At 50.9% G+C, this 26,527-nt stretch overlaps 13 protein-coding genes across 13 annotated transcripts; 7 read left to right on the top strand and 6 right to left on the bottom strand.

Moving 5' to 3' along the window:
- Window positions 1-736: 736 nt before the first annotated feature.
- On the top strand, window positions 737-2,169 carry N7510_006281 (uncharacterized protein; the record flags this gene model as incomplete). Its single annotated transcript, XM_056978207.1, has 2 exons — window positions 737-942; window positions 996-2,169. The coding sequence occupies 2 exons, from the start codon at window positions 737-739 to the stop codon at window positions 2,167-2,169; spliced, it is 1,380 nt and encodes a 459-aa protein (XP_056834239.1).
- Window positions 2,170-2,791: 622 nt separating this feature from the next.
- Window positions 2,792-3,920, bottom strand: rrp36 (putative pre-rRNA processing protein; the record flags this gene model as incomplete). Its single annotated transcript, XM_056978206.1, has 2 exons — window positions 2,792-3,715; window positions 3,777-3,920. 2 exons carry the CDS (start codon window positions 3,918-3,920, stop codon window positions 2,792-2,794), a joined length of 1,068 nt encoding a protein of 355 aa, XP_056834238.1.
- Window positions 3,921-4,398: 478 nt separating this feature from the next.
- N7510_006279 (NIF domain protein) lies at window positions 4,399-6,375 on the top strand (the record flags this gene model as incomplete). The annotated part of the gene is made up of 1 exon (XM_056978205.1): window positions 4,399-6,375. The coding sequence occupies one exon, from the start codon at window positions 4,399-4,401 to the stop codon at window positions 6,373-6,375; it is 1,977 nt and encodes a 658-aa protein (XP_056834237.1).
- A 355-nt stretch (window positions 6,376-6,730) lies between these two features.
- N7510_006278 (Rieske (2Fe-2S) protein) lies at window positions 6,731-7,298 on the top strand (the record flags this gene model as incomplete). The annotated part of the gene is made up of 2 exons (XM_056978204.1): window positions 6,731-6,979; window positions 7,038-7,298. 2 exons carry the CDS (start codon window positions 6,731-6,733, stop codon window positions 7,296-7,298), a joined length of 510 nt encoding a protein of 169 aa, XP_056834236.1.
- Window positions 7,299-7,548: 250 nt separating this feature from the next.
- N7510_006277 (SDR family oxidoreductase) lies at window positions 7,549-8,331 on the bottom strand (the record flags this gene model as incomplete). Its single annotated transcript, XM_056978203.1, has 1 exon — window positions 7,549-8,331. One exon carries the CDS (start codon window positions 8,329-8,331, stop codon window positions 7,549-7,551), a length of 783 nt encoding a protein of 260 aa, XP_056834235.1.
- A 671-nt stretch (window positions 8,332-9,002) lies between these two features.
- N7510_006276 (uncharacterized protein) lies at window positions 9,003-11,963 on the bottom strand (the record flags this gene model as incomplete). The annotated part of the gene is made up of 1 exon (XM_056978202.1): window positions 9,003-11,963. The coding sequence occupies one exon, from the start codon at window positions 11,961-11,963 to the stop codon at window positions 9,003-9,005; it is 2,961 nt and encodes a 986-aa protein (XP_056834234.1).
- A 2,794-nt stretch (window positions 11,964-14,757) lies between these two features.
- N7510_006275 (uncharacterized protein) lies at window positions 14,758-15,198 on the top strand (the record flags this gene model as incomplete). The annotated part of the gene is made up of 1 exon (XM_056978201.1): window positions 14,758-15,198. The coding sequence occupies one exon, from the start codon at window positions 14,758-14,760 to the stop codon at window positions 15,196-15,198; it is 441 nt and encodes a 146-aa protein (XP_056834233.1).
- A 295-nt stretch (window positions 15,199-15,493) lies between these two features.
- On the top strand, window positions 15,494-17,027 carry N7510_006274 (uncharacterized protein; the record flags this gene model as incomplete). Its single annotated transcript, XM_056978200.1, has 5 exons — window positions 15,494-15,533; window positions 15,592-16,057; window positions 16,115-16,595; window positions 16,659-16,719; window positions 16,765-17,027. The coding sequence occupies 5 exons, from the start codon at window positions 15,494-15,496 to the stop codon at window positions 17,025-17,027; spliced, it is 1,311 nt and encodes a 436-aa protein (XP_056834232.1).
- Window positions 17,028-17,384: 357 nt separating this feature from the next.
- Window positions 17,385-18,391, top strand: N7510_006273 (PQ-loop repeat-containing protein; the record flags this gene model as incomplete). Its single annotated transcript, XM_056978199.1, has 4 exons — window positions 17,385-17,429; window positions 17,555-17,758; window positions 17,812-18,085; window positions 18,138-18,391. The coding sequence occupies 4 exons, from the start codon at window positions 17,385-17,387 to the stop codon at window positions 18,389-18,391; spliced, it is 777 nt and encodes a 258-aa protein (XP_056834231.1).
- A 556-nt stretch (window positions 18,392-18,947) lies between these two features.
- Window positions 18,948-20,474, bottom strand: N7510_006272 (putative translation elongation factor eEF-1 subunit gamma; the record flags this gene model as incomplete). The annotated part of the gene is made up of 3 exons (XM_056978198.1): window positions 18,948-19,942; window positions 20,188-20,389; window positions 20,445-20,474. The coding sequence occupies 3 exons, from the start codon at window positions 20,472-20,474 to the stop codon at window positions 18,948-18,950; spliced, it is 1,227 nt and encodes a 408-aa protein (XP_056834230.1).
- A 285-nt stretch (window positions 20,475-20,759) lies between these two features.
- On the bottom strand, window positions 20,760-21,165 carry N7510_006271 (uncharacterized protein; the record flags this gene model as incomplete). Its single annotated transcript, XM_056978197.1, has 2 exons — window positions 20,760-20,841; window positions 20,993-21,165. The coding sequence occupies 2 exons, from the start codon at window positions 21,163-21,165 to the stop codon at window positions 20,760-20,762; spliced, it is 255 nt and encodes an 84-aa protein (XP_056834229.1).
- Window positions 21,166-22,337: 1,172 nt separating this feature from the next.
- On the top strand, window positions 22,338-23,333 carry N7510_006270 (mitochondrial 37S ribosomal protein uS9m; the record flags this gene model as incomplete). The annotated part of the gene is made up of 1 exon (XM_056978196.1): window positions 22,338-23,333. The coding sequence occupies one exon, from the start codon at window positions 22,338-22,340 to the stop codon at window positions 23,331-23,333; it is 996 nt and encodes a 331-aa protein (XP_056834228.1).
- An 833-nt stretch (window positions 23,334-24,166) lies between these two features.
- Window positions 24,167-25,615, bottom strand: N7510_006269 (uncharacterized protein; the record flags this gene model as incomplete). The annotated part of the gene is made up of 3 exons (XM_056978195.1): window positions 24,167-24,255; window positions 24,306-24,572; window positions 24,685-25,615. 3 exons carry the CDS (start codon window positions 25,613-25,615, stop codon window positions 24,167-24,169), a joined length of 1,287 nt encoding a protein of 428 aa, XP_056834227.1.
- Between the last annotated feature and the right edge of the window lie 912 nt (window positions 25,616-26,527).

The following is a 26,527-nucleotide window of genomic DNA, read 5'->3' as shown; positions in this document are numbered from 1 at the left end:
TCCTAGTCTCGGAGTCCAGTCGTATACATACACCCAGTGTAGCAGTCGTGCCCGGGAAAGAACTAAATAAAATTTAATTGTTTGTTTCAATCACGCATCACATCTGCAACCACTAGCGGAAGGATCCCGGGGCTGTGGTGGGGTTCCTTGCCTCCCTCGAACGCTGGCGGTCGCAGGCTGCAAAGGTCGTCCAGGGGCCTAATAATGCTAGCCAGTTTCACTTTGTGTCTCAGGACTCCACCGGCTTGTACCCGGTACTTCCTTCACCACCATTACGCTCTACAGGCACCAGGTATTGCTACCGCCATCTCCCCTTTCTTGCTTCACCTCCTCTGGGTCCAGACCCTCTTTCTCTCCCCTTAGCCGTCCTTGCCCTGACCCCCCTCCCCCCAAAACCACTACTCGGTCCATTTCTCTCGCTTGTCGCCCTGGATCTGTACCTCTCCTCCTCGTCACACTCTCTCTTGCCGCCTGTCTGCCGTCTAACCGCCGTGCCCGCATCTCTCAACGCCTCACTGATCGATCGTGTTTGGTGTTGTTGGGCAGTGTGCTGGCCATCGCAAATTCCCCAAATCCTGTGCGCTCGATACCGACCGAACTGCCCGCCCCCAGCTCCTGGACGATCCCACGTTTGACCCGGCCCCTCCAAGGTCTGCGTGTATCTTCTCTTCTCTCCTCCTCACTCAAGCCATCGCGATCCCGTCCGCGGTCTCCCGGTATTGTCCTGCCGGCAGCCATGTCGACCGCAGTTGCATCCGCGACAGCGGCTCCGTTATCCTCACCACATACAACTCGCAACCCGAGCCCAAAGAATTGCCCGACCTTGGCCCCGCCGGGTCCCAGCGCCCCGTCTGCCTCATCACCGTCCCGAATGTCGACAACTTCGCAAGATGGCTCGGCTGGGAAAGATTCTCCTTCTGACAAACAAGCCCCAATTTCCCCGTAAGTTATGCTGCACCAGGGAAAAGATCCAGTGCTGATAATTTGGGCCTCAGATCCCGGAATGCCAACCCTCCTCCCCGGATCACAGTAAAAAAGGAACCACCGTCGTCGCCACGGATGCAGACCCGACCTCGGCCTCGGAAGTTAGACCTCTCTACTAGTCTGCCATCTGCCAGTGGCTTGACAGTTCGCCCCCCCAACGGGCCCATGACGGCTCGCGACGGAGTTAGTATGCAAGATGTTGGATTGGCATGTCTGTCGCCCGGTTTCCAGACGCATGATCCGGTCATGAGAGAGCAGTTGCAGCGGAGTATGTCCGTGCGAGAGCAGCAGCGATCGATCATTGAATCGCGGCTCCAGAAATCAGCCAAAGATGACGGCCCCGACGGAATCCAGCCATCCGAATCGTTCGGATTGCCGAGGACCGGCTCCAAGAAGAGACCCCCGCCGGGTCTGTCAATTGTCCCCCCATCTGCCTCTCAATTTGCGAACGAGCGCGTTATCCAATCTGCCCCGTTGAATGCGACATTCACCGGTTACCGGCCGCAGCCGTTGACACGCCATGTGGTCAACCAAAGTCCAACGTTGGGCTCAGCTTCCCACATACATCAAATAAACGCGAATCAAACAAACAACCGTCTTCCTCCGCTATCCGATGTTTTTGGATCTGATGCGTTGGGTTCCCGTGATCGCGATCCTGGGCGCTCCAGTTTCTATCAAGGCTCATCGCAATCTAACAACTTGGCTCCACAACCCTCCCCAGGTCTGCCCATGTCCCAAACTCCGAACCGACCTCGCGAGTATCATTCTGCCGAAGAAGCCGTCCAAGAGCTGTCTGGTGGCCGGGAAGAATTACTGCCTCGAATCGTTCACTATGGAGGACACCAGCCACCCACCCCGCCCTCTCCACACGCCCACGCCGGCCCCAAAACTGCACCACTGGGTCCTGACCCGATGACCAGTGCGGCCCCTGCTCCCCCTATGCTCCTGCAATCGGCCGATAGCACCGCACGCCGTCGTCCGCGAAGCGAATACGAACAGGACAATGGCAGCCCGCCGCTAGGGCGTGGTCCCGATCCTCGACCCAACCCAGCGGCGAACGTTGGTCCAAATGCCACATTTCACGGTCCTTTTGGTGCAGGGCGGGATTCTCCCGAAGCACAGAGGAGAAAGAAGGAAGAGTTCTTGGGTTTGTGTGCACGAGCCTGGGACCTGTTCCATTCGTGATTTGGAATCGCTCCGCCGATGACTTCCAAACAAACGTCTTCCTAGGTGTGGATACCGACAAACAATCGCGACCAAGGGTTCTCAAGTGCCTATGTAAGCTTCACCGTCGGCCACTGTTCAATGCACTGCCCAGCACACTCCCCTAGGAGGTTGTGACTGGTCTCGGACAATGACGAGGTAAACTTTGCCCCATACTGCCGTGTTGAACAATCCCAAAAACCCATACTCGTCCAGCCTCGAGCTTATAGCCGAAGCGAGATACACCGCCCAATTGAGGGCATCTCCGGAGTCCTGCCCAGTCATTGACGCGGCAGGCATGACCTTGATGTTCTATATCTATCATTGAAGCAGCCTATGCTACGAAAACTTCCTGACGGGAGCGATTTCTTGATCTTTTTACTTCCGAACTGCTTGCATTGGCGTTTTTATGGCGTTCTGGGCGATTTATCGCAGGATACGATACCTTTTGGACTTTGCTAGGCATGAATTATTAGCATCGTTTGCTCACTGTGTTATATGTGGTAATGATTTCCTATGATTAATCCAAAACGATCGTCACATATCATCTCCAGACTCGAGAATGTAAATATTATTTCCACGGGTATTCTATCTGTTCATTCATTCATGACAACCGTCTACGCTTCGCTCCATGCCCCGGCGATGGCTCATCACCGCCACCACCCAACCCCCTCCGCTCCATGGGCAAATTCTTCCTCTCCTTCGAAGCCATCTTCTTCCTCCTCCTCTCAAGCGCCTTGGCCCGATCCCTCGACCCCATCTCCTCATACTTCTTCATCATAACCTGCTTCTTCAAATCCGACTTCTTCAGATAATACGGGGTACTCTTCTTCCCCTCGCGAATAAGCTGCTTCTCCTTCTTCTTGTGGTCGGCAATAATATCCCGTTCACGTTTCTGTGCCTCCATAGCGCGCATCTTATCCGACGCAGACCGGATCTGTTTCTTGAGCGCTTCTTTCTGCTGTGCATTCTTGGTCTTGGCGAACTGTTCCTTGAGATCTTTCAATTCGGATGCCCGGTACTCGTCTAGGAAGGAGTATGCTTTGCTTGCTGCTTCGGAGTGTTTCCCTGCCCCGCTGTGGCCCATGACTGCGGCGTCGAAGCGGGGATCGCGCGCTTTGGCGACGGCCGCGGGCTCGATTACTGTTCGCTTGCGGGAGACGGCATATTTGGAGGATTGCACCATGGGGGCGTGCTTGGAAGAGCGTTTCTTTTCTTTCCTTTCGGTGGAGGCGGGGTTGTCCTCTTGGGCTTTGGAGCGCTTCTGCTCACGCGCGGAGCGGATCTGGGCCCGGATGTCGTCGAGGGCAGAGGTTGATTCTTCGGTGGAGGTTAAGGTTGTCGGTTGCTTCTTGCGCTTCTTGGGGCCCATAGATGCTTGTGCCTTGGCGAGGGCTCCGAAGGAAATGTTGTTTAGCGAGGTTTGAAGGTCATCATTGTCGTCGCTCAGGCCGTCTTCTTCGGCTGCATCTTGATCAGAGTTGTCGCCATCGTCACTATCTTCATTCGCAGTGTCGGATTCGTTTGACTGAGAATAATGTCGGTTAACTTATTATCTCCCCATAAATCTTAAGCCGAAAGACACATACGTCTTGCGATGGCACGTCGGCATCATCGAATTCTCCGTCATTCTCCAGGCCTTCCTCGCTAGATGCAGATGCGTCCGAGTATACTTCGTCTTCTTCCTCTGGTCGTGCGCGCACACGGCGATTCAGTAAGTCCGAGATAGGCATGTTGTCTTCATACGGTAGGACTCGGGGAAGAAGAACGAAGCGATAAAAGAAAAAAATACTGCCAGTTAAGGCGGTGAACCCGATAACCTCCCCGACTCGACAATTTTATGGTCTTTCCTGACTTGCCACAAACTCAACTCTTCACTCTTTCTCGCTCATGGATGGCCCCGCTTTTTCTCGTGTCGCTGCGGCCTCCCTGGTCTTTTACTTACCATCGTTCGTTGACAATAAACCGCGCCCTAGTCCGGCCTAAGTTCGGGAAGGTTGGTGATTGATACCCCCAGATAGATCCACATGATCGCAAGTTGATCGCCTGTCTTTCGGGATTCCATAGGTCTCAGCGCAGTCTTCTGTCGTTTATGATTATTCCATCTCACCTTCTGGCTCGAGTCACTCCACACCATTCAAACCGGCACCTGTCGCAACTGGTTGTGCACCATTTTCCAACACGGGATTGCCATACGATAATGAACCAGACATGAATCGAAGGTTCACTGGTAACGGGTCGGATGACCAATTCTCGAAACAATCGCCTTGGAATCCGAACATGTCGTTCCCGAGTAAGAACCGGGATGCGGAGGTTGAAGGAGAGTTACCGAGAGGCAATACTTCGTCGTTCCCGCAATACGACCAGTTCAATATGGGCTCCTACGGTACCTATGCGAATGTCCAGGGTAATTCAGGCTCACAGCCTGCGCACTATGGAAATTTACTGCCTCCGCAACCACCGAACCAGTCCCCGACTGCCTTCGGCGCGTTCAGCGTTCCACTATGGAATCCCCCCCACCCAGGTCCTAATGCCATGCCGACAATGCCCTCTTTCAATCCTATGCTTTTTTCCTCCATGATGGGAACCCCAATGAACATGAACCCGTTTCTCATGTCTCCCTACCAACAAATGGGCTCTTTCCAGCCCATGAGCACGACGGCTGTTTCGACCCCGGAGCCTTCGGGGCCGCCGCCTGTCAAGGTCCCTACCCCAGACCAGGGCTACCTAGCACAGGCATCACTGCCTCCCCAAAAGTGCAACTCGCCACGTCCCCTTCTAGTCATCCTGGATCTCAACGGCACCCTCATCTACCGGAAAGCGCGCAAGTTTCCTCCGTCATTTGCTCGGCGAGATGGTCTGGATCGCTTCCTGGAACTGCTGTTGAAGAAACACACGGTTATGATCTGGTCCAGCTCACAACCTCAGACTGTACGGGCGGTCTGCGACAAATTATTCCCGGGCAAGAAGCGGAAAGCGCTTGCAGCAGAATGGGGACGCGACAAGTTCAACCTCAGCCGTGCGCAATATAACAACAAGATTCAGGTCTATAAAAAGTTGGAAATGGTGTGGGGGGACCCAACTATCCAAATCCAATACCCGAGGGAGACTCTTGACAGTGACACTTTGCCCATCGACAGTAACCCAACAACGAAACCGCCTTCAGCGGGGAGCTCCTCGAACAAAGCTCACCTGACTCAAAGCAAGATGCGAGAGGAACAACAGAGATTCCTCACCCATCTCCCCGTGGGTCAAAGATGGGACCAAAGCAATACAGTCCTAATTGACGACAGCAAGTTGAAAGCTTCCAAAGAACCGTACAACATCCTCGAGATCCCGGAATTCATGAATAACCCAAACATCGATGAATCGCGGCTTTTTGCTAAGGTCCTCGGTGCATTGGATGCATTATCGCGCCACGACGATGTCAGCAAAGTCCTCCGAGTCTGGAACGAGCAGATGCTCGAAGACCAAGGGATCTTGGAGTTGAAAGCAGTGGAAGAGGATCCAAGTTTCTGGGAAACAGAGAAAGCCTTGGAGGAAGAGGACGATGAGGATGATGACGGCGGCGCTGCCCTCTTTACCGATTCCCACGGACTTCCCACCACTGACTCTATGGACGCTCGCTCCCGTCAGAAATTGCGTGCCAAGGAACGCAAGAAGGAGCGGAAGGGTGCTGCGTTAGTGGCGGATACAGAGAAAACGGGCGATTCTGCCGCATCTCTGCAAAAGCAGCAGGACAGGAAGGCCGCGAAAAGGGAGAAGAAGCGCCTCAAAAAGGCTGCTGCCAGAGAAGCGAAGTCTTTGGCCGCCAAAGCAGTGCCTGCTTCCCTCCCCAAACGAGCAAAGAAAGTCAAAAATGAGCGAGCTGTTATGGTCACGAAGGAATCCAAGCGCAAAATGAAAGCCGATCGCATGTATGATGATCGGAAAAACGCAACGCTTGCTGAATCTGAATTTGCCACTGCATCACCGCAATTTTCAGGCGGAATCTCGTCAAATACCTCTCAGGGACAATCTCCTAGTGCATCGCCGCTCCTTGCTGGCCGGCTTCTGCCAGAAAATATACCTCGAAGACAAACTCGCTCAATATCATCAGTTTCCTACTCTTCCGGATCGGAGAATGAGCTTCTTGACCGGTTGGAGGAGTCGTTTGGGTTCACGAAAACAAAGAGCGACCAGGCTTGATATGCTTAGATGTCTTTTAGGTGATAGATTTATGCTGCATACTGTCTATTTTTATGGGATGATCAGAGGAGGGCCTTATGGTATTGTACGACAGATGGGCTTCGTTTTGCTTGTTTTTGTACAACTGCATCAAGTAGACATTACTCATGTACAAAATTTTCATATTCAATCAGTGATTTATTCTCCATTGTAAACCTATTTGATCACCAAGTAGAATTGAGCACACCCACGGATCTGACATTGACAAAAATGGATAAGACAGCCCACGGTGATTGGTGGGGCCGGGAAAGACCCAAAAAAAGAACTTCCATAGAACGCCTCCCGATTGCGCCGAACATAAAACCTCCCTCATGACATGAACCCCTTCAGACAACAGTTCCGGGCCGATTCATCCTGGCACCCGGTTGGCCTTGCTTCCTCACTGCCAGACCTCGACCTGGATAAGGACGCCTATCGGATCGCCCCAAGATGCAAGGCTTTCCGCATCCCCACGAAGGCAAAGGCGCCCGAGGCTCCGGTAGAAGCGGACATTGACCAGCCGGGGGATCTGAAGGAACAGGTTCTCGTGTTTAAATATAAAGGGCAAGTCCACGCCGTTGATCATGTAAGTATGGGTCATATATCTGAGGTCAGGTTCTCGGATCAAGCTGAACCTTGGATAGCAATGCCCGCATTCGTCATTCCCTCTCTCTCAGGGCAATGTCTTCGACATTGAAGACTTTGGCATCACTCTCAGTGCTGGGATTACATGTCCTAAGCACGGATGGTCCTTTGATATCTTCTCGGGCCAGGCAGATCGCGGAAACTACAAGCTGAAGATATGGGAGGTCCAGCTGCGGGAGCCTCGGATATCATCGACGGATGGGATTTCTGAGAGTGATGACAAGGAGGTTTGGGTCAGGCGAAAGCAACGAATCGGCTAAGACGGCCACTCCATTTTCTTTGAAGGGGATATATATTAAATAGTTGCTATAACCAATTCAGCCCTGTAAGATAGACAGACTTTATGGCGGTTAAACCCTGCTGGATACTATGTATATAGCTATGGATAAAATATCGTATTCAAATAAGTGTTCTCTGGTGTTATAATTAAGTAATGCCCTAGCTGAAGATACAACTGTCAAATTGAGCCACACCAGGAATGCCTGACGGGTCTCTTTCCGCGTATAGTCACTACCAAGGAATAACCTCCCCAGTCTGCGCAACAAACTCTCCCGAGGTAGTATCCCTTGTAGCTTTATCAATAACCTCTAGCATACCTTTCACACTATCCTCCACCGTATCCGGCGGACCTGGGGCGTAATTCCACTCCTTCGCAGCGAAATGACCATTCCTCGTCTGAACCCAACCAGGATGAAGCGCAACTGCAACGAGCCCTTTATCCTTGTTCTGAAGATGTAGGGCACGAACTAGCCAGTTTGCAGCTGCTTTGCTGGGTCCATATGCACCCCCAGTCATGGGCTCCTGAGCTCGGATAGAGCCGACAGATGACGAAATCAGGATGACTTTTGGTGCTCCCGAGGGAGACTTTTGGAGCAGAGGCCAAAGGGCTTGAAAGACCATTAACGGCGCGATTGTGTTCACCTCAAAGCTGGCACGGAGGTCCTCGGCGGGGGTTTGGGTTGCGGGGTGCATTGGCGCGGCGAACCCGGCATTGTTGATTAGAACATCGATGTGATCAATTTTGTCGACCGTCTTGGAGAAGCGTTCGAAGATTCTCTCAGGGCTTAAGGCTGCTGTGAAATCCAGCTGGATGATGTGCAGCGCACTGCCCTGACCAGTTTCTGTCCTATCTAAATGCTCAGTGTGCAGGCTTGCAGCTGCTTCGTCGTTGCGCACTGTGGCTATGACGGTAGTGCTGGGACGAGATAGAAGGGCCTTGGTGAGACCAAGGCCGAGACCCCTGTTGGCACCGGTGACGACGTATACTTTGTTCGTGCTGATTTCGGATGCCATGCTGACAAGTTCTTATAGGAAAACGAAGGGCGGCAGTTTGAAAAAAAGTATTTTGTTTGAAGCCTTGTATTTTCTCCGTAAGACAAGAAGGGTTCTGTGTGGGAGGGAAAAGACGAGGCCGAAAAGAAAGAGGGATTGAGGAGTGGGAGGGGCGGCCTTTATATAGTTTGGCCAAGTGCTCGTTAGTAGGTGTTTTGAATCGTCATAATTTGCTGCCTTCAATCATTGTGGCTTGCCCCTCCAACTCTTCTATTAAAATAAACACAACCTTCTCAAGTCCTTCACGCGGTTGAAAGATACAACATTACTCCAAAGCCAGCTTTCATGTCCACAGGCATCAATAGACTAGATAATGGTACTCGGCAGGCTGACCGAAGGGCCTTATTAGGGCTTGAGTGGATCAGGCGTCTTAATCAGCATCTCAGCATCCAAATCGAAGAGCAAGAACCTCAGATGCAGTAGATATAGAGCAGTATTGAGTTCAAGTTGCAGGAATTTGGTCTCAGCTGACAACTGAGCTTGTCACTTATGGAGATGCTTAACAGAACAACTACGCGCTCTATTTTCATACGTTTTAAGCATCCTACGTGGCTTACGGCTACATACCGTGGCAACTCCAACCTTCCGTTGATATACCCGATGCTTGGTTCTTGTTTGCCTCCTATGGAATATCACACAAGTACAGACCATTCTGCCACTCCCGTTTGCTGAGTACTTCCATCAATGAGAAGGGTTGCATATCGTCCGGTCCAAACTCCTTTGCCAGCCAGGCTGATATTGACAGATCCCTGATAGGCTTGCCGAATAAGACTCGGTTCCAGTCTGCTGCGATTGTACTTGGAAGTAATAGCACCAGAGGACAGGTTAATCTTTGTCACGTCCTGACCGCTCAGACTACTAGTGTTGTGGAATATGACAAATGAATCGGCAGGGGGTGCTGTGGTCCATTGAACGAAGAGGCTGTTGACCACCTGGAATCCTTCGTCACTCAGATCGACGGTAAAGCTGCTGGTCTTATTGGCATCTGCCAACCATGACGTGCTATTCGAGCCATCGATTGCGGCCTGGACAAACTGACCAGGTGTCTTTGCTTGCTCTGAATGAACCACAGGACGACACTGGACGACGTTCTTCTTCGTCTGCGAGTTCATGTTTGGAATGGTTAATGTGCCACCTGGTGGAAGCTCGAATGTCTTGATGTTGTCTGATGCGCCACGAGCCAATCGAACGGTGATGCTTTTTGAGCCAAACTTCGTGTTTGCTGTCGCCAATGGTTTCTCCCCGGAGCGTCTGAGAACCGTGTGTTCTTGAGTCGCTTCCGCATGGATAGGCCAACCTGAAACATAGAACGTCGGAAAGCGCATGTACGGTATCTGCGGCGGCAAGTCTGGATACACCTGCACGTCGCCGGGCGTCATACCATAGCGCAGACCAAGGTACCCCATCAAATCAATCTGCAGGATGCCGCCCATCCCAGTGAAAAAGGGATAAGCCCCTCCACCATCATCCATCTGTTCGGAGGTCTTGAACCAGGGTCCATGAATATAAGGTGTCCACGAGTATAGGTCGTATGTGTACGCCGCACATCCCTCAGGTTCTAGAACCGAAGAGTCGATGCTATAGATCGCATATGTCATTCCCGGTCCATCCAGGGCTTGCTGAGAAGCATAGTATTGGAGGTTTTCTATCTGATTGCTGAATGTTGCGTTATTGTTGTTGTTCAAAGGATAGGTGAGGAGGACAACGTCGGCTTGCTTGATGGATATCGAGCTGGGCATACCCGTATACTCCAGAGTCAGATTCCTGCTTTTATCGATTGGGATATCGACAGCATAAGCTTGCTCATCCCAGTGGCTGTTTTGTGACTGCCCAAAGTACGAGTTGAAAGCATTGGCATTGAGGAGCGTGTATTGCATCAGAGCCATTGTGTAGGCTCCGTTATCAACAAAAGAAGCGTATTCGTCCGGATCTGTCATGTTAGACACGGTCCAGGTCCCCGTCGATTCGTTTAGTCGCAGCAGATCGGAGTAGAAGGTAGCAATTGAATTCGTGATGGGAAGCAGCGACTCTTTGAAAAACTCATCGTCGCCAGAAGCCGCCCAATAGTCGATAAAGGCCATGACGATGTCCCCATTGTTGTGATATTCATAATCCCAGCAGGGGGCAAAGGCCGTGCAGTTACCATCACGCCCTTGCGACCAGGCGAAGTTGGCGGCGCCGGGTGAGAATGTGTAGTTTCGTTTCGAACCTTGCCAGGCTGTTCCAATATTAGCCTGTGCCTGGTGGTAGAAGTATGTTCGAGAGAGTGGTATCTGCTTCGCAGCGACTGGATTCGTGGCGAAAAGATAAGGACCCATCCATATATCCTGGTCCCAATATCGCTGGCCGCCGTAACAATCCGAGAGCAGCCCGCATACGCCAAAACCATACATGTTTATGGGTGCGTTGTTAACCTGGGCAAGGTTATTTTCGGTAACGCTGGTCATCAGCAGCATCGCCGCTGCAACGACCGTCGTGATTTGCCGGTCCACCAAGTGCGCAGGAAGTCGGTGGGATTCCGGGTCAGCAAAGCTGGTAACAGCAGTTGTAGGAAATAGCTCCCTCCACTCTTGGACGTGGCCTTGTAAGGACTTCTCAAACCCGCTTGCTACCGCTGCCTTCGCTTGTCTGAGTGCCCATTCTTCGGGATCTTCAAAGGCGTCGGAACTTGCAATGCCCACGTACTTGACTACACTGACCGGTCGGTGCGACTGAAGTTTTATTTCCATTTCTTGGGCAACGGTGGAGGCACTCATACTGATGTACGGCTCATCTGTGCTCTGTCGCAAAGCTGACATGTTCGCATTGGGACTGTCCAGCGTGGAAAAGATCCAGCCTGTCACGTTACTCACTCCTTCTGGACGGATGGCCGTGTGAATGAACCGTTCGTTCATGCCTTTTTCAACAAAGTCTGTTCGCAGAGCCGTAGCCCCATCAATAATGTTCACCACCTTGGCGGACATGGCTGTTGAGGATGTGATGCTCATTCGCACGTAAGCCCGATTCGGATGTAGTCTGTCGGCCAGTACCATATAGGAAACGTCGATCGCTGCCCCGGGCAGCTTTTTCGGTGACCAAGTGTAGGAGTAGCTGGCAATACTCTGCTTGTAATCTTGCTGCAAAGTCACATTTGAGAGCTCGGCCTCATCAGTTGTGCCGTCAAGGTATATGCCGTTCCCTAGATCAAGCACTATGGAGCCCCAAGAAGGGATCCCGGCTATGGAACTTTCCCATCCATATTGGCTAAGCCAAGGATCCGCCGCAAAAGTAACATTCGGTTGTCGATCATAAAACCCGGCGATGGTGGAAAAAGTGACATGATCATTAAAATATGGGACGCTCGGAGGGCCGTAGTTGTGTGGGAATGGCCCAGTGGAGGCAAAGCTTGCGCCAATGTAGCCGTTGGAAACGAACGACTGAGAAAACCAGTCCGTGTTGTTGGCATGAGTGCTTGTCAAGGTCCAAGCACTGTTATCCCAGGTCACACCAGGAAAGCCCGTGTTGTATACTGAATCCTTCTGCTTTGGGCTTGCGGAAGCTGGGCTAATACTGCCGGCAAGGACAGCCGCCAGCCATAGCGAAATATTTACCATTGCTAAAGCCTCAGCGAGATGTCGCAAGGCCCAAAGAATCTTTTGTTTAACTCAGACTGGCCCAGGCTGAGCACAACTCTCGCTCTGGAAATTTAACCAGGGAGAGCAGACAACTATACGAAATCATCAGAATGGGAGTGACATATATAAGGCGAATGTGAGAAGCCAAAAACAAAAACACTTAAAAAGGCCCGGATAACATACTATAGCTAGACAAGGTGGAAAGGCCAGGGAAAAATTGATTGTAAAATTTTGTTGGAGGAGTAGCCAAGTTGACGGGCGATTTACGGGAGATTTATGGGGGATGCAACGATCGACAGGAAGAAAATGGCAAGCGGGGAAAGAGCAACTGATTCATTTCCCTAAAGTCCGAAGTCAAAAAGAGGTCAAAAATGGATAATCGTCGTCCTCTAGTTAGAGAAGGAGAAGCGAGTCAATGTGTGCACTGCAATCGACTGACCAAACATCTAGATCCACATTCTTAGATCCCCGGGGTTCCTGAATACCCCAGCAGCCCCCAAATCTATGGCAAGAATCGTTTTTAACAGTCTACTCACAAGCAGCAGGTGTTCTGAACCTGACAAACCGAATGACCCGCTTCTCCGCATGGGTCTCCGCGCACGGTTGTGACTGGATGGAACTCCCACAATCACATTTTACTGTTCCACGCACTATAGTAACCCTGGAGGCCTAAACACGGATGTTACCCTAACTAGATTTATGGGCCAAGAATCTCTACGCGCGAATATAGCCAGAGCTTCCTCTTATTGTTAACTATAGTAAGTTGTCAATTCAATATAGATTTAGATACGGCCTTTTTGAGGGCTCAGGCCGAAGCTCGAATGGTAGTAATTGAAAAGTGATCAATGAGGGTAGTCGGTCAAAGATACTCCGTGGTTCTAACAAAGACCTCTAGATCCACGAGGTTAGCGGGGTCGCTTTGATTCCTTGACTAAGACTATTAACTAACCTCATTCTTCCTCCAAGTATTATTATGTGACCTATCGATGTTTGAGAATCTCAATAGTTTCTTCTTATATATCATGGCCTAGATTGATTGTCAGTCAGTTGTATTATTGGGCCAGGTTTCAAATCGATCCTTATTTTTTAACACCAGTTCTTGCGGGTCTCGTTCATCAGCTTCATCAGGTTCACCGGCATCGTCATCTTCTTGCCCTCACCGTCCATGAAACAAATCATCGTAGTATATCTCCTCATAAGGTAAAAAAGCCCTCACCACAGATGAATCAGCCTAAGATATCAATTGAAGCTTCTTCAGAAGCCTCTCGATCAGGATCAAGTTCCTTCTTCTTGAATGAATGACTGACTCTCTTAATGTCTGACATGCAAGAGAGCCCTTGAGTCATAAGTGGTGGAGATCTTCTTAAACCCCATGATCCTTAATAGTCTCCATTCTCAAATCCCCTGTTCCAATGGTCGTAATCGTACTTGTGTCGAGAACACTTCGACAGTGTCATGTAACACGAAGCGCACAATTTGTCGCTTAAGATGCCCTGCAAGGTTCCCAAAATGTCATAGGTCTAGATTCGTAGCCTACATCCTCTTCTAAGATGCCACACGTCTGCTCTGGAGATGTTTTCAGGATCCTTACAGGTATATGGGCCCAAAACTGCGTCATCCATAAAGGTTTGAGGGGCGCGAGTCCAAGTAAAGGCAACTGAGTCAAAAGGTGGCCTGCCTCTCCTTACCGTCTGAAAGCGTTCAATAGTGATTTCAGCCAGCCTTGAAGTTTTGGGATTTTGCGAAGCGATATCCTCTTGCTCTTTCGGCGGCTGGAGGACATCGTTGTTCCGACGCTCTGCTACTGCCGACTTAGCTTGAACTGTTTCGGGGAAGGAGAGTTATAGAGCGGCCATTTATTTAGATACACCAGCAAGTTATAATTAAATTAAATATATCAGGATGGAGTGCCGCTTCGGGAATCACTAGGCTATATTGGAGAGCTTCTTCACTGGTCTAGTGCTTAGGATTTGTTGTCTGCTTTCGATAGCGTTGATGATAGTTTAGTGACCCGGGACTCAATTGATCACGATGAGCACGCAAATCACTCTTACGAACCGGCCTCATAACTATCAGAGACCGAGAATTCTGGTATGAACTAGAAACGGAGCGCGCCAATCAATCTAATCGGGAAATGAAAATAAATTGTCCGTCTCGGAATCTATTTTAATCACTCGTATTTATGCTATGGGCCGATTGATGATAATCTAGGTTAGTGGAGTCTTCAGAATAAGGCATATCTCAAGGTTGACAACTTTCCTAAAGTTGCATCTAACATTCAGGGCCCACTCACTCCACGTGGAAAATGTGGGCGCAGCGATTGGAGGAGCAATAAGCGGCGCTCGTATTCTATGCTTAGCTCGGGAACAACCCAAAGGTTCATCTCCCGCTTTCAGTGCCCTGACGATCTTTCTGCTAAGCGAACTTTCCTGTCAGACATTGATCCTCGTCGGTTTCCCTTTTGCGTAATAATGCAAAACGCCGGAGTAGTCGCCACACTTGCATCTATGGGGGCGAGAAAGAGGATCTCTGCATTCATCAGCGAATGTCATATGGTTCTCAAAGCACGCTTCAACTTTTTGGCCCGACTGGATGCTCAATTTGGTCTTGGGGGTTTGTAGTTCTCGTATTCTTCATCTCCAGATATTTGACGGGAAAGGAGGCGCTCTTGAGGGTATAAATAGACCAACATGGTAGCTGTCATTGAATTGTTTCAACCAAAGATCTCTTTTCTCAGTCATTATCTGTTTGATCACCCAAGCACCAATTCAAAATGCGATTTGTCTTTTTCTGGACGTCGCTGTCCTTGCTATGCGTACTGGGCCAAGCTGCCCCTCCTAGCGTTGTTCATGCAACATCTGCAAAGTCTCCGAAGCCTTCAAAGCCTCCGAGGCCTTCCAAGCCTGTCCCTTCTTCATCTATCCGCCCTAATGGAACCTCAAATTCATCGGGTTGGAAGAATGTCCAATGCACTTCCAAAATCACTGACGCGACGCTGAACCCCACCGCCCGTTGGGATGCAGCAGATGCAGATGATGCCCTGAAAGCTGCTTTGGCTGCCTGGTCTTCTTCGGGTTCTGCCAGTGGCTTAAACTTCCCCGAATTCATCAGCAATTACTTTGTTGGCCCAGACAACTGGAACTGCGGAGATATTGGTAATGTTCCTTGCTCTACGGTGCTCACCTGTAATCAACTCAAATACCCTGCTGGGTAAGTAAGCTACTTTCTTTCTGGAACAAACAAGTATAAGTACTCAATTGAACACGCAGATATCTGATCATGAACTCTTTCTCCTCCATCCATCAGGTATGTGGATTTGTTTGTCATTCGCGGTATTCTTTGTTGCCTAACCTGGAATATCGTCCACTCAGCTTCATCAGCAAACCTATAATGCTCTCGGTGACGCTCTGAATGCCATGCAAAATGATATTGGTACTTTTTCCAGCACATTTGCGCCCCAAATCCAGGATGACAGTACAATAATCAAGTTCATCCTGGATGCCATTACCATGGTTGCTGGCATTGCAAGCTCATTTGCATGGAACATTGGTAATAATATCCCTTGCTGTATCTGAAGATTGCTGCTAACTGGAATTCGGGATTTTAGCGCTAAAGCAAGTCGAGGTTATTGCCAGCTCGAAGTACTTCTCTATGGGCAAAGACGTAACGAACGCAGCTATCATCTCTTTCAGCACTGCGATGGGCAAAGACTCGATGTCATCGTCAGTGATCTCTCTTACCCCTGCGGCACAGCTTGATATTGACCAGAAGCTTACCCAAAACAGCGCAAGCAATGCATTAGGTACTGAAAATGGAATCTCGGATGCACTTGGCACTTATTTTTCAGCCTGGACTGGCATGGAGAGTGGATATATGACATCCCTCTTTAGCGGAGCAAGTGATGACTCCTCCATCACTGCTCTTCAGAGTATGGTCACCAGCGGTGCCATGCTTCTGCTTTCATCTCAGGTGGAGCTGACTGGGATGACTGCCCAGGCAGAAAAGATCCTTTATGGGCAGCTGATTCCAGCTGCCTGGGCAGAAGCTCCTTCCAAACAATATCCTCGAATTCTGTAAGAATGAGTCCCCGACTTACTTGGGAGAAGAGATATACTTACCAATTAATGCAGACGCAAGGCAGGTGGTTGTTCCACATCCGTGGATCAAGATGTTCTCAAGTACATGTCTGAAAGCACCCTCGTGGGCAGCTATGTCTGCTACAATAATGATGCTTACTATGTAGTGAGCATCAACACTTCTCCTGGCATGCAGCCTTTCAGTGGTCTCCCTGGTGGCACTCACTCGACTCTCGACGGTACTGCTTACGGTGGTGTCATTCTAGAGGATATTGTGCAGAGTTCGTACCAGGCTTATCAGCTGAATAATAACGCAAATGGCTATAAAATGCCATCTCTGTCAAAGGTCATTGATGGACAAGGAACGGAAGGTGACGTGATCTTTCAAAACGGAATCCGCACTCCTGGGTTCTTCAACTTGCCCATCTGTGACGATATCGCAACTGCAGCCCAAAATGTGGAGAATGGGGCTCCTGGTGGTGACTACTGGCCTTGTACTGCACCATCTGGATACAACTCTGGTGGAACCAACTTGGTACGTGTTCGAAAGAAGAATCATTTAGTGCGTGAAGGTTATCGGCTAATATGGATGATGAAGCACGTTAACGATGGATGCATCAACGTTAACGACCAGAACTTATGCCATCCCAGCTCCACAAGTATGTCATAACATTTCTCATAAATATTTATGATTGATCTTACAGGAAACTCTTTCCAAATAGGTATTGCGGATCAAAACACAGCCAACAGTACTGCGACCATCTATGCAAAGTTCAATGGCGATGACAAGACTGATTATAACGTGGTTCCTGGCTGCAAACTTGAGGCTGTCTGGCCCCGGAATTATGGTGATATCTATTTCGGAGCCGACAACTGCTTGTATGACTCGACCGGGGCAAAGATATTCGACCAGTGTTGCACCGAGTCAACTACGGACTCGGTTCCGAACCCTTACTATGGAAACTAATCCTGGGATCGTGAGTGGAACGTGAAAGAGGTTGCTTCAATTCTTTGAATAAAGCGTCGTGTCGTTGGCGTCATCTTACATCCAAGGAATAAAACAGTGATAGAATGTTTCTGCCCTCCCGCATAAATTCGGCGGTGCCCGTCAATTATTTGCCTTGAAAGACTCCTTCAATTCGTTTTCTGCGTCCATATTATTAGGGTCGATGGCAATGAGGAAGGGGGTGCGTCCAAAAAGCGCCCAATTAGAATTCTAGGAAATATACCCACTGTCACGTGGCATGATGAATCGTTCTTATCTACCAAACCCTTTCAATATTTTGGATTCCTAAGCCCTCTCATATTCTCCTACCTTTTCGGCATGGACATCCCTATAGCAGAAAATGTCCTGGGAACTGTAGGCGCGGTGTGTTCAACTGCTTGAAATATTGATTCTAATGACTAATAAAGCTCATAGGTGTGCTGGTCTATCCAGGTAGGGCATTCGTGTCTGGCTAAGATCTTACTCGATTATGCTAATTTTTTTTTTAGCTCCTACCCCAGATTATAATAAATTACAGAAGACATGACATTGAAGGTTTGCAAGGGTCAATGATGCTATTGTGGGCAACTGCCGGGGTCCCTCTCGGGGTGTACAATATTGTGGAAGAGTTCAACGTGGCTCTAAGAGTCCAGCCTCAAATACTTACTACTCTGAGCCTTATTACTTGGGGCCAGTGCCTATACTATGGGAAGGTAAGGGTAATCGGTCTCATCTCATTGTCTACGTATTGCTGACTATGGAATAGAGGTACTCTGTCACGAAATGCATTGCCGCGGTGGCACCTCTTTTTCTGATTCTTGGTGCCATTGAAGCGGGGTTGATATTTGCATTAAAAGAAGCCAGATCTCGTGATATCAGATGGCCTCTCATTTTGATGGCTGTTCTAAGCGCATCTCTGCTCTCGGCAGGGGTACTGAGGCATTACTGGGACATTTACGTCCACCGAACAGTACGAGGAATCAGCTTCTTTTTTGTGGGCATCGACGCCGCTGGTGATCTGTTTTCTCTCGTATCTATTCGTGAGTGGAGTAAGATGTTTGGATGAGAGAGCAGTCGCTAACATACGATAAGTATTCGGGCCGGCTATTAACATCCTTGGCATAGTTATATATGGAAGTGAGTTGGCACTTTGGTTGGGCATCTTCGCATGCGGTGGTGTATTCAACCTCTTGCCTTGGCTTAAAAAGCGTACAAAGAGGCCCAGTGTGACTCCACAGAACACGGTATCTCTGCATCCGATGCCATCTTCAACCTCAGTCTTCAGAACGGCATCTGGGCGCGAGGTAGTAGAAAGGCGAGGTTGGCCAAATGCATCCGAAACTTAGATTCCCAAGTCTGCGCATGCCCTCGGATTAGCTTTCGTTTTTCCCCTGCGGGTTGCTATGCTCTATCGGCCCAGATAAGTAGATGCGAAGTTGAAAGGTCGGGGATATTAAACCAACGCACGGTGGATTCTCTGTCACAACCATCTGAGCTACACTATCTACTACGGGAGCATCACGTCGCACACTTCTCAAAATGCAGTTTCGTGACAGGGCCAAAGTTGTAAGCCAATGGGGTTATGATCTCAATACATATAACCAGATGACTATGATGGATACCCAACACTAATAACAATGCCATTGCGTCTACGGTATAAAGAATGAGTGAATTGAGAGAACATCTCATGCTGTTTGCCTTGTTCGATTCATACTAAACTATCAAGCAGCCAGACTGAGACGGAGACACCTTAGGTCCTGATCGATCATCATTCCACATCTCAACGTATCATAACCATGAACATAAGGAACATCGGCGCGTAAGTCTTTTTTAAGAGGGGGACGGGAAGGGTGAGGGTATTTGGGGGAGGATGGAAGAGAAGAAAAGAATTGCGTGTCACATCTATTTGAAGACGTGGCCGTCAACCATGGGGTACTCCTTGCCCTCGACGATGACGGGGACGTCCCAGGCCCACATGTCCTCGACAAGCTTGCGGTCAGCCTCGCTGGTGGGGTCGAGCTTGACGAAGTCATAGCTCTCCCAGTCGGGGGCGACGTCGAAGGCGGGGAGGCTCTCCTGGCCGCGGGCCATGAAGACACCCCTGATGAGACAGTTGTAGTTTTCACCGTAGACGCCCTGAGCACCGAAGAGGTACTTGCGGGATGCCTCGAGACGAGCGTGGAAGCCACCGATCAGGTTGTTGGCCATGAAGGTGAGCTTCAGCTCGTCGTTGTACTTGTAGTTGACCGACCAGAGCGAGTACTCCTGGGCGTTGAAGTTCTTCCAGAACCAGGGCATAGCTTCCTCGCGGGTCTCACTGTTGGAGTACTGGCGCTTCCACTCGTCCAGGATGAGAGTGGGCTTGCCGAGAGCCTCCAGAGGGTGCTTGGGCTTGGGCTTCTCCTCGGCGGGCTTCTCAGCAGCAGCGGGGGCAGCAGCAGCCTTCGGCTTCTCCTCCTTCTTGGGGGGAGTGTACTTGATGACCTCCTCGACCAAGACGGGGTTGGGGAAGACAGCCTTGAAAGCGTCCTGGTTGATGATGGTGTTGTACCAGCGGGAGACCGCGGGGCTGTTGGAGCGGAACTTCTTGTCCAGGACAGTAGCGAAGGCACGGGTGAGGAGGGAGGCGGCGAAGATGTCAGCCAGGGTGATGCGCTCGCCAACGAGGTAGGTGTTGTTGGTGAGGTGGGTCTCGAAGACGCCGAGGGTGTTCACAGCAACCTTGGCAGCCTCATCGACAGCCTTCTTGTTGTAGCCGTCCAGGCCTAGGAGGGGGCGGTACCAGGCGCCGAGTTTGGGCAGAAGCTCGGCGTTGGTGAACGAGAGCCAGCGGACGATGGAGGCGTAGTCCTGCTTGGTCTTGCCCAGCAGAGTGGTCTTCTCGTTCTGGGAGGTCACTGCAAAAGGACAAGTCAGTCAGAATGTCCAAGTGGGTCGTTCGAGCAATCAGAAGCAACAATGGGGCAATGTGATGGAAAATTTTCCTCCAAAGCGGGGTAGGCCAATTTATCAGAGTTGGTATTATCAACAAGTATAGTTCAGTCAGGGATAACTAGTAATGATACTGTTCATCATGCAAAGGGCACAAGAGAGGGCAAGTGTGGTGTTGTTGCTGGGTAAAGATAAACATCGTCAAACATACCGTAGATGGCGATGGCGATAGCCTCGGTGAGAGTGTAGCCATTGGCGCCGACGAAAGCGGGGATCTTGCCAACGGGGTTGATCTTGCGGTACTCAGCGCTGGAGTTGAAAGCAGCAGTAGCCTTGGCCTCAGTCTTGACCAGCTCCAGGTCCAGGTTGTTGTGCTTGGCAGCAACCAGGATGGCGATGGTGCGACCGTTGTCCTGAGAAGGGAGTTAGTTTGGGATAAGAGAGTGGAGGAGATGAGAATGAACATACAGGAAGACCGTAAAGCTTGCCGAACGTCATCTTGAAAGATTTGGGGGGAGGAAAGAAAAGATGGAGAGAAGAAGAAGAAGAATGGGAGGAGGGGCTGGAGACGAAATTTTGTGCGCGTTGGCTGTTCCGTCGGCATCCGGAGAAACTAGTTAATGCGTGGTCACGTGGTACCAAGGACGCTCCAATTTGTTGGCTATTCCACTGTATTCTGTTGCGGTTTTAATTGATATGAACATCATATTGATCCAATCGAGAAGAAAAGAACGTCAATGGCCATCTCTGTGGCAGAAATAATAGTCGTGAATCGTAATCATCTCAATCAACGGATATATTCTCGTCCTTGTCCTTGTCATTGTCATTGGTCGTGCCGTTATTGTTGTTGCTGCTGCTGCGACCACTGCCCGGCGTTGCCATAGACAGACATGAGAAGTCACCTTAATGTGGTGCTAAGGGTTATTAATCTTCTAATGGAGATGAAGCCAAAGTAAGGGTTTACCTTTCTTCCTTCCCCTATTTTCCTCTGTTGTCTGCGTATAGGTTGGAGGTACGTGGTAAAGAACTTTATATGCTGATCAATGATATTATTTGGGTAGTAACGCTTGTTGAAAATCACCACGGTCATCTTGCCCCTAAACAGAGTAGTGTTGTAGACCTTAGCATTAACTAGTTTGATGTGCTTTGCCTCTTCTAGCACCTTGAAAATTAGAGTGCGAAGCGCCATCGCGGAAGTAATAGATCTTCTTGGGAGGAGAGCCTTGGCCAACCGTAGTAACCCTCACGGATCAATGGTTTGAGAAGGAAGGTAACTTTCCCCTCGTGAATGATTTCCACACGGTCTCTATTGCACACAAGTACCCCTGTAGCGAGAGTCAAACTAGTCCGCCGGGACAGTTATGGCTGCCAGGGAAGGAGTTTAGGCACAAATTATAGGGTGAGTGACATCTGAATATAACGCATGTTCAGCTCCAAAGCGACTCGAGAGCGACTAGTGGGTATTTTGGTAGTAGAGGAAGGTGTAAGACAGAAATTTCAAATAGGCCTCGTGCTAAGAAATTAGTATACTTAGGCCGGCGGCATCCAGAAGGTAAATTTGACTTATGCATATTCGTCCATTCCACCTTGATGTTGCCCGCAGCAACTCTCTGTTTGGACTAAGTCCGTATGATATCGACATGCCGATGCATTGTATAGGCCTGGCGACACTCCTTGGTCACCAAATCGACGGTCTGTGCATTGTCACAGCGGGTAGTCGTGATCCTATCATCGTTGAAGCCAATGCCATTGAGCAGTCCCATACTAGTAGGGGTGTTGCAAATATTCGCAATCCGCAATTTTATTCGCCGGATTTTATTCGCAATCCGCAATCCGCAGGCTCTGAATTTTGCGGATGCGGATTGCGAATAAAATCCGCAGAGCCTAGAATTTGCGAATATTTGCATCCGCAGACCTAAATATTGCGAATATTTGCATTTGCAACAGCCCTATCCCATAGGGTCGTCTTCGCGGTCCTCGATAGGGCGAGCAATTCCTACTGTACTCAATTACCGACTCCACTAACACAGCACTCTTTTGGTCTCACTAGTGGTGTACAAGTCAGAGACTCTCCAAATACCGCGCTAATATTTTGCCGTCAATAATTGTTCGTACCACTCAAATACTACAATTAATGGACGGTATGTCCCTTAGAAAAAGGTCCATTTATAAAGAGGCGGTAAAGAAAGATACTATGGAGAGCCTCAGACTTTTACGCCACTACTGTACAGACGTGAGGCCTCGCGGATCACGTGTAGTCACATGATCACTCCCTTCTGAATTTATCGGCTCCACTACTTTCACAATACAACACCTCGCTTCGTCAGACATTGACTGGACAGGCTCTCGAACACAACAACCATGGCCGGACACAGGTCCAATTGTATCGCTCAGGCGATGCAATTGCTTCGGCTTCCATCATCCACCTCCCGAGTATCCGTCTCCCGTGCTCCTTCACACCTCCGACACCCCCGAACCCAAACCCGCACCTATGCAACGACAGAGGAGGCAGTATCCCCAGCAGCGCCGGAGATCGACTTCTCAACCTTTAGCAACCGGTCACCCGCGCGAATTGTCCCCGCCTCTCCGGCCTACTTCTCCGGCAGCCCCCGCTTCATCGACCACGTCCTAAAGCTCGAGAAACTGCAAGCGAAATACTCCGGGCTCCCGACCATGGAAGCAAGCGAAGCACCGCGAATGGCATGGTTCAAGCTCGCCCAGTTCCGTGATTTTGTCGGCGAACCCGTACCCACAAAGAAATACAAGAGCCTAGTCAAGATCCTACAACGGCTCAACCGCATCCAGCCCGCCGCTGTTCCCGCCGAGGTGCGGACCACGCTGGAGTCCTTCCTACGGCCCGGGAACCCGTACGCGCAGCAACTGGCGCCTCCGACTGTGGACGAGAGCGGGCGCGCGCGCGGAAGAGGCAAGCGCAAGGAATCCTCGGCTGTGGTGCATCTCGTCGAAGGCGAGGGCGAGATCCTCGTTAACGGCAGGTCGCTGGTCGACGTGTTCAAGCGCGTGCATGACCGCGAGAGCGCGCTGTGGGCACTGCGTTGTACACAGCGGCTGGATAAGTACAATGCGTGGATCAATGTGCGTGGCGGCGGTGTAACAGGCCAGGCGGAGGCTATTACGTTGGCTACGGCGCGGGCATTGTTGGTGCATGAGCCAGCTCTGAAGCCTGTTTTGAGAAAGGGTACGTCTACTACCACTTCCAACTTGCGGAAGGTGTATAACATAATACTGACATACTTGTTTCTAGCTGGTGTGATCTCCGTCGATGCCCGTCGCGTCGAGAGGAAGAAGCCCGGTCACGTCAAGGCCCGCAAGATGCCCACCTGGGTCAAGCGGTGATCTATTTTCTTTCCTTTTTCTTTCCATATGTGTATTATTTTCCACCTGCCATAGCGCAGCCGATCGAGAGTCGCGACTCCGGTTCTATATCCTGTACTCAAATGCATATCCGGGGTTACTATTTTGGCGGTTCGATTTACATTGGACTATCATTCGTGATGTCTGAGGGTATCTATGTCTGTAACCAAAAGGAGGCTTCTCTCCTTAGAACATTGCTCCGGACATCCAGAGACGGTCCACGCCGAATTGCGCCGATAATCCTTTTGACCCCCGTCAGCCCGCATGCGCCCCCCGAATGCAATTGATCCAGAATGGAAATCAGACCCGAACAACAACGACAAAAGAACAAGCTCGATCCGCAGATCACTATGTACAAGCTCCCGCGTCAGCTGCGAGTAATAATGAGCGAATCGAGCACAGACAGCAGAGCAGAGCAGCGCCGTCTCGCTAAGCCCTAAGGAAAGCCTCTTCGCACACAGAGCGTGGGCCGAGGAAGACGAAGATGCAAAGAGGGGGAGAGAGAGACGGTTAAAGAAAAGCTACCGTAACAACGAGAGGTCGCGTCACCGGTCGCCTTGGGAGAGAGGAATGACAAATTGTCGTTACTTTTCGAAGCGATCGCATCATCAGCGATCCTCACCACAACAATAAGAGTGAGTAGTAGTGGCCCCCAGCCAACTATGGCAGGCTAGTAAACAATAGCCCATCGTGGCGGTAACTAGTCCCGGGGAACTGGTCAATCGCCAGCCCCGCGCACGACAGTCGGTTCCGATCGACGTCTGAGCGCGAAACCACTCTGTCGGGTAATTATCTGCACGAAAGGGGGGCAAAGGTCAAGGTGTCGCGGCAGCGGGTTCAGGGACGGTCTGGAGACGGAGCAGATCGGGTCTGGCTTCGATCAGATCTAGACATTGGCCGAGCACTAGTTCTTTTTAGCTTAGTCCCGTTCCGACGAACTAAAGTATGACTTACCGCAAAGGATCTCCTCTTCCCACACCCCCACCTGATAATCGACCAGGCCGTGCTGCTCAAGCTGATCGCACAGGTGGATCAGATCCTTTCCCATGGCCTCCAGCCGCTCACGGTGCAGCAGACTCGTCTGCGGTGGCTGATGGCCCGTCGCAACGAGGTCACGCGTCAGATCCTTCTGTTTCTGGCACACGGCCAGCCAGCACAGATTGAAGTCGCTCCAGAGCTGGACCCGGTCTGCGTGGAGGAGGTGGTCGTCGCGGAGGATTCCTAAATTGGATATTCATGATGATCAGTTTCGTCCAAGGGTGCTCCATTTTCGTGCAGTGGAGCTAGCTAGCATTGCATCGTTCCTGCAGCTGGGGAGATGGACGATGCGTACCGAGATCGCGTGCGTTCGTGACAAGCCACTCGGAAATTTCGAGGAGGGAGCGGCTTGCTTCGACTAGTCGGCCTGCGCGGGTGTGTTCGAAGGTGAGGAGGAGTGCGCGTTGATACTGTGTGTATGCCTCGTCCAGACTGGGGTCTGCAGATAGTTGCTGTTGCTGGTGATGTTGTTGCGGGTCGATTCGCGCTGTCGGTGCAGTGCCAATCGAAGAAAAATCCGCCATCGTAGCAGCGAAGGGCTGCTGTGCTGTCGTATTGGGACGCGCGATGGACGCAACCTGCTGGTTGGTACTATATGGCTGCTGCTGGAGTTGCGCGCTCAGATAGGGCGAAAGCACCGACTGAGGAACCACCCCGGCGCGAGATGATTCCTCTGGCGCATAGTATTGTGGAACTCCAAACTGGTTCGACAGAGCATCCATCGTGGCTGCAGACTGCCGCGTCGAGTACTGTGGCACCACCTCGTAGGCGCCCTGACTGTGGGTGGATGGGCCTTGAAAGCCGTACAGCATGGCCGACTCGTATGGATTGAAGGTCGGCTGCTGCTGGGGTTGTACGTCTTGGGAATGTTGCTGTTGAGGTTGTCCGCGACGCTGTTGTTGTTGTTGTTGTTGTTGTTGTTGTTGTTGTTGTCTATGGTGGTGCGGTGTTTGCGGTGTTTGCGGTGGTTGCTGCTGCTGATGGCGCGCAAAGTCCTGCTGGTAAGCCCCAGGTACCTCATTCGCCTGCAACGAACCGGCTTGGAAGGCTGTCCCTGTGTATCCTCCATAGCCGGTGTAGGGCATCTGCTGGGCCCTCTCCGCAGCCGACAGGGCGGCCGAGTCTACAACGCGCGAGTTGTTCATGGCCGTAAATCGAGCCGAGTTGGAATGGCCCAGGGCTCTCAGGCGGTCATGGTGTTTTAATCGGCGATTATCGCCATCCATCAGGCTGTCCCACGCGGACTCCCGGTGCAGATCGAGGTCAACCCACGATTTGGGAGACTGCGGCGGACTCGCGTAGGATGCCAGGTTGGGTGAGGTGGATGTAGGGTTGGTTGTTGGGCAGGTACGTAGGCAGCAAGTATGGCGTAGGTAGGAGGATGTAGTAGGGCACGTTGTCTGTCTGCAGCTGCAGAAAGAAAAGAAAAACAAGCGTATAGTAGTAATGACGCTAGAGGGGGCTTGAGGGTTCCATTCCTGACCCTCTCTTCTAAACCCGAGCACCTGGACTATCATCATTATTGACTACGCACTAGAGGAATGGGATCGACGCGGCTAATCTACATTGGGCAGCCCTGGGACCATCGGGAACCCGGGGAGGAGGTTCCTGAGTGGGTTCCCGATCTCAGCTGTCAATGAGGGACGATGTGTAACTCTGGGGCTGACTTAGGAGTCAGACAGTTGGGAGTTAGGGCTATTCCCCTTGCCGGCGCTCAGGGATAAAGGGATGGAAGTACACCACCCACCCCCCCCCAGGAGAACCATAGGGCAGACATTAGGCACCATTCGTTAGGTATCGTGTACATTTCGTGACGAATGCTGGATAGTTCCCTAATTAGACGCCCGCACTGATTTAGGGGGTGAGGGAAGCTCATTCCAGCGATCGCCCGGACAGCCGCCGACGCCTCGAACGGACGCGGGCGGATATCTGCGCCGATCGAGATGAATGGCAAAATCGATTGCCCCGAACGCCTACACGGGGATGATCGGCGAGGCTTGCAAAAGGATTGGATTGGGCACGAAAGGGCGAACGATGTCATACTGCGCATTGTTCCGCGGACTGGTTGGGATGGGGACGAGGGATGAGTCGAGGTTTGAGGTACTTTGTTCTTGTCTAGTTACTCTCTCGGCTTAGTC

This window comes from Penicillium lagena (genome assembly GCF_028827675.1).
Source record: "Penicillium lagena strain IBT 129212 chromosome Unknown utg000003l_segment0_segment0, whole genome shotgun sequence".
NCBI classification, from domain to species: Eukaryota; Fungi; Ascomycota; class Eurotiomycetes; order Eurotiales; family Aspergillaceae; genus Penicillium; species Penicillium lagena.
This window is presented reverse-complemented; position numbering and strand designations above follow the sequence as displayed.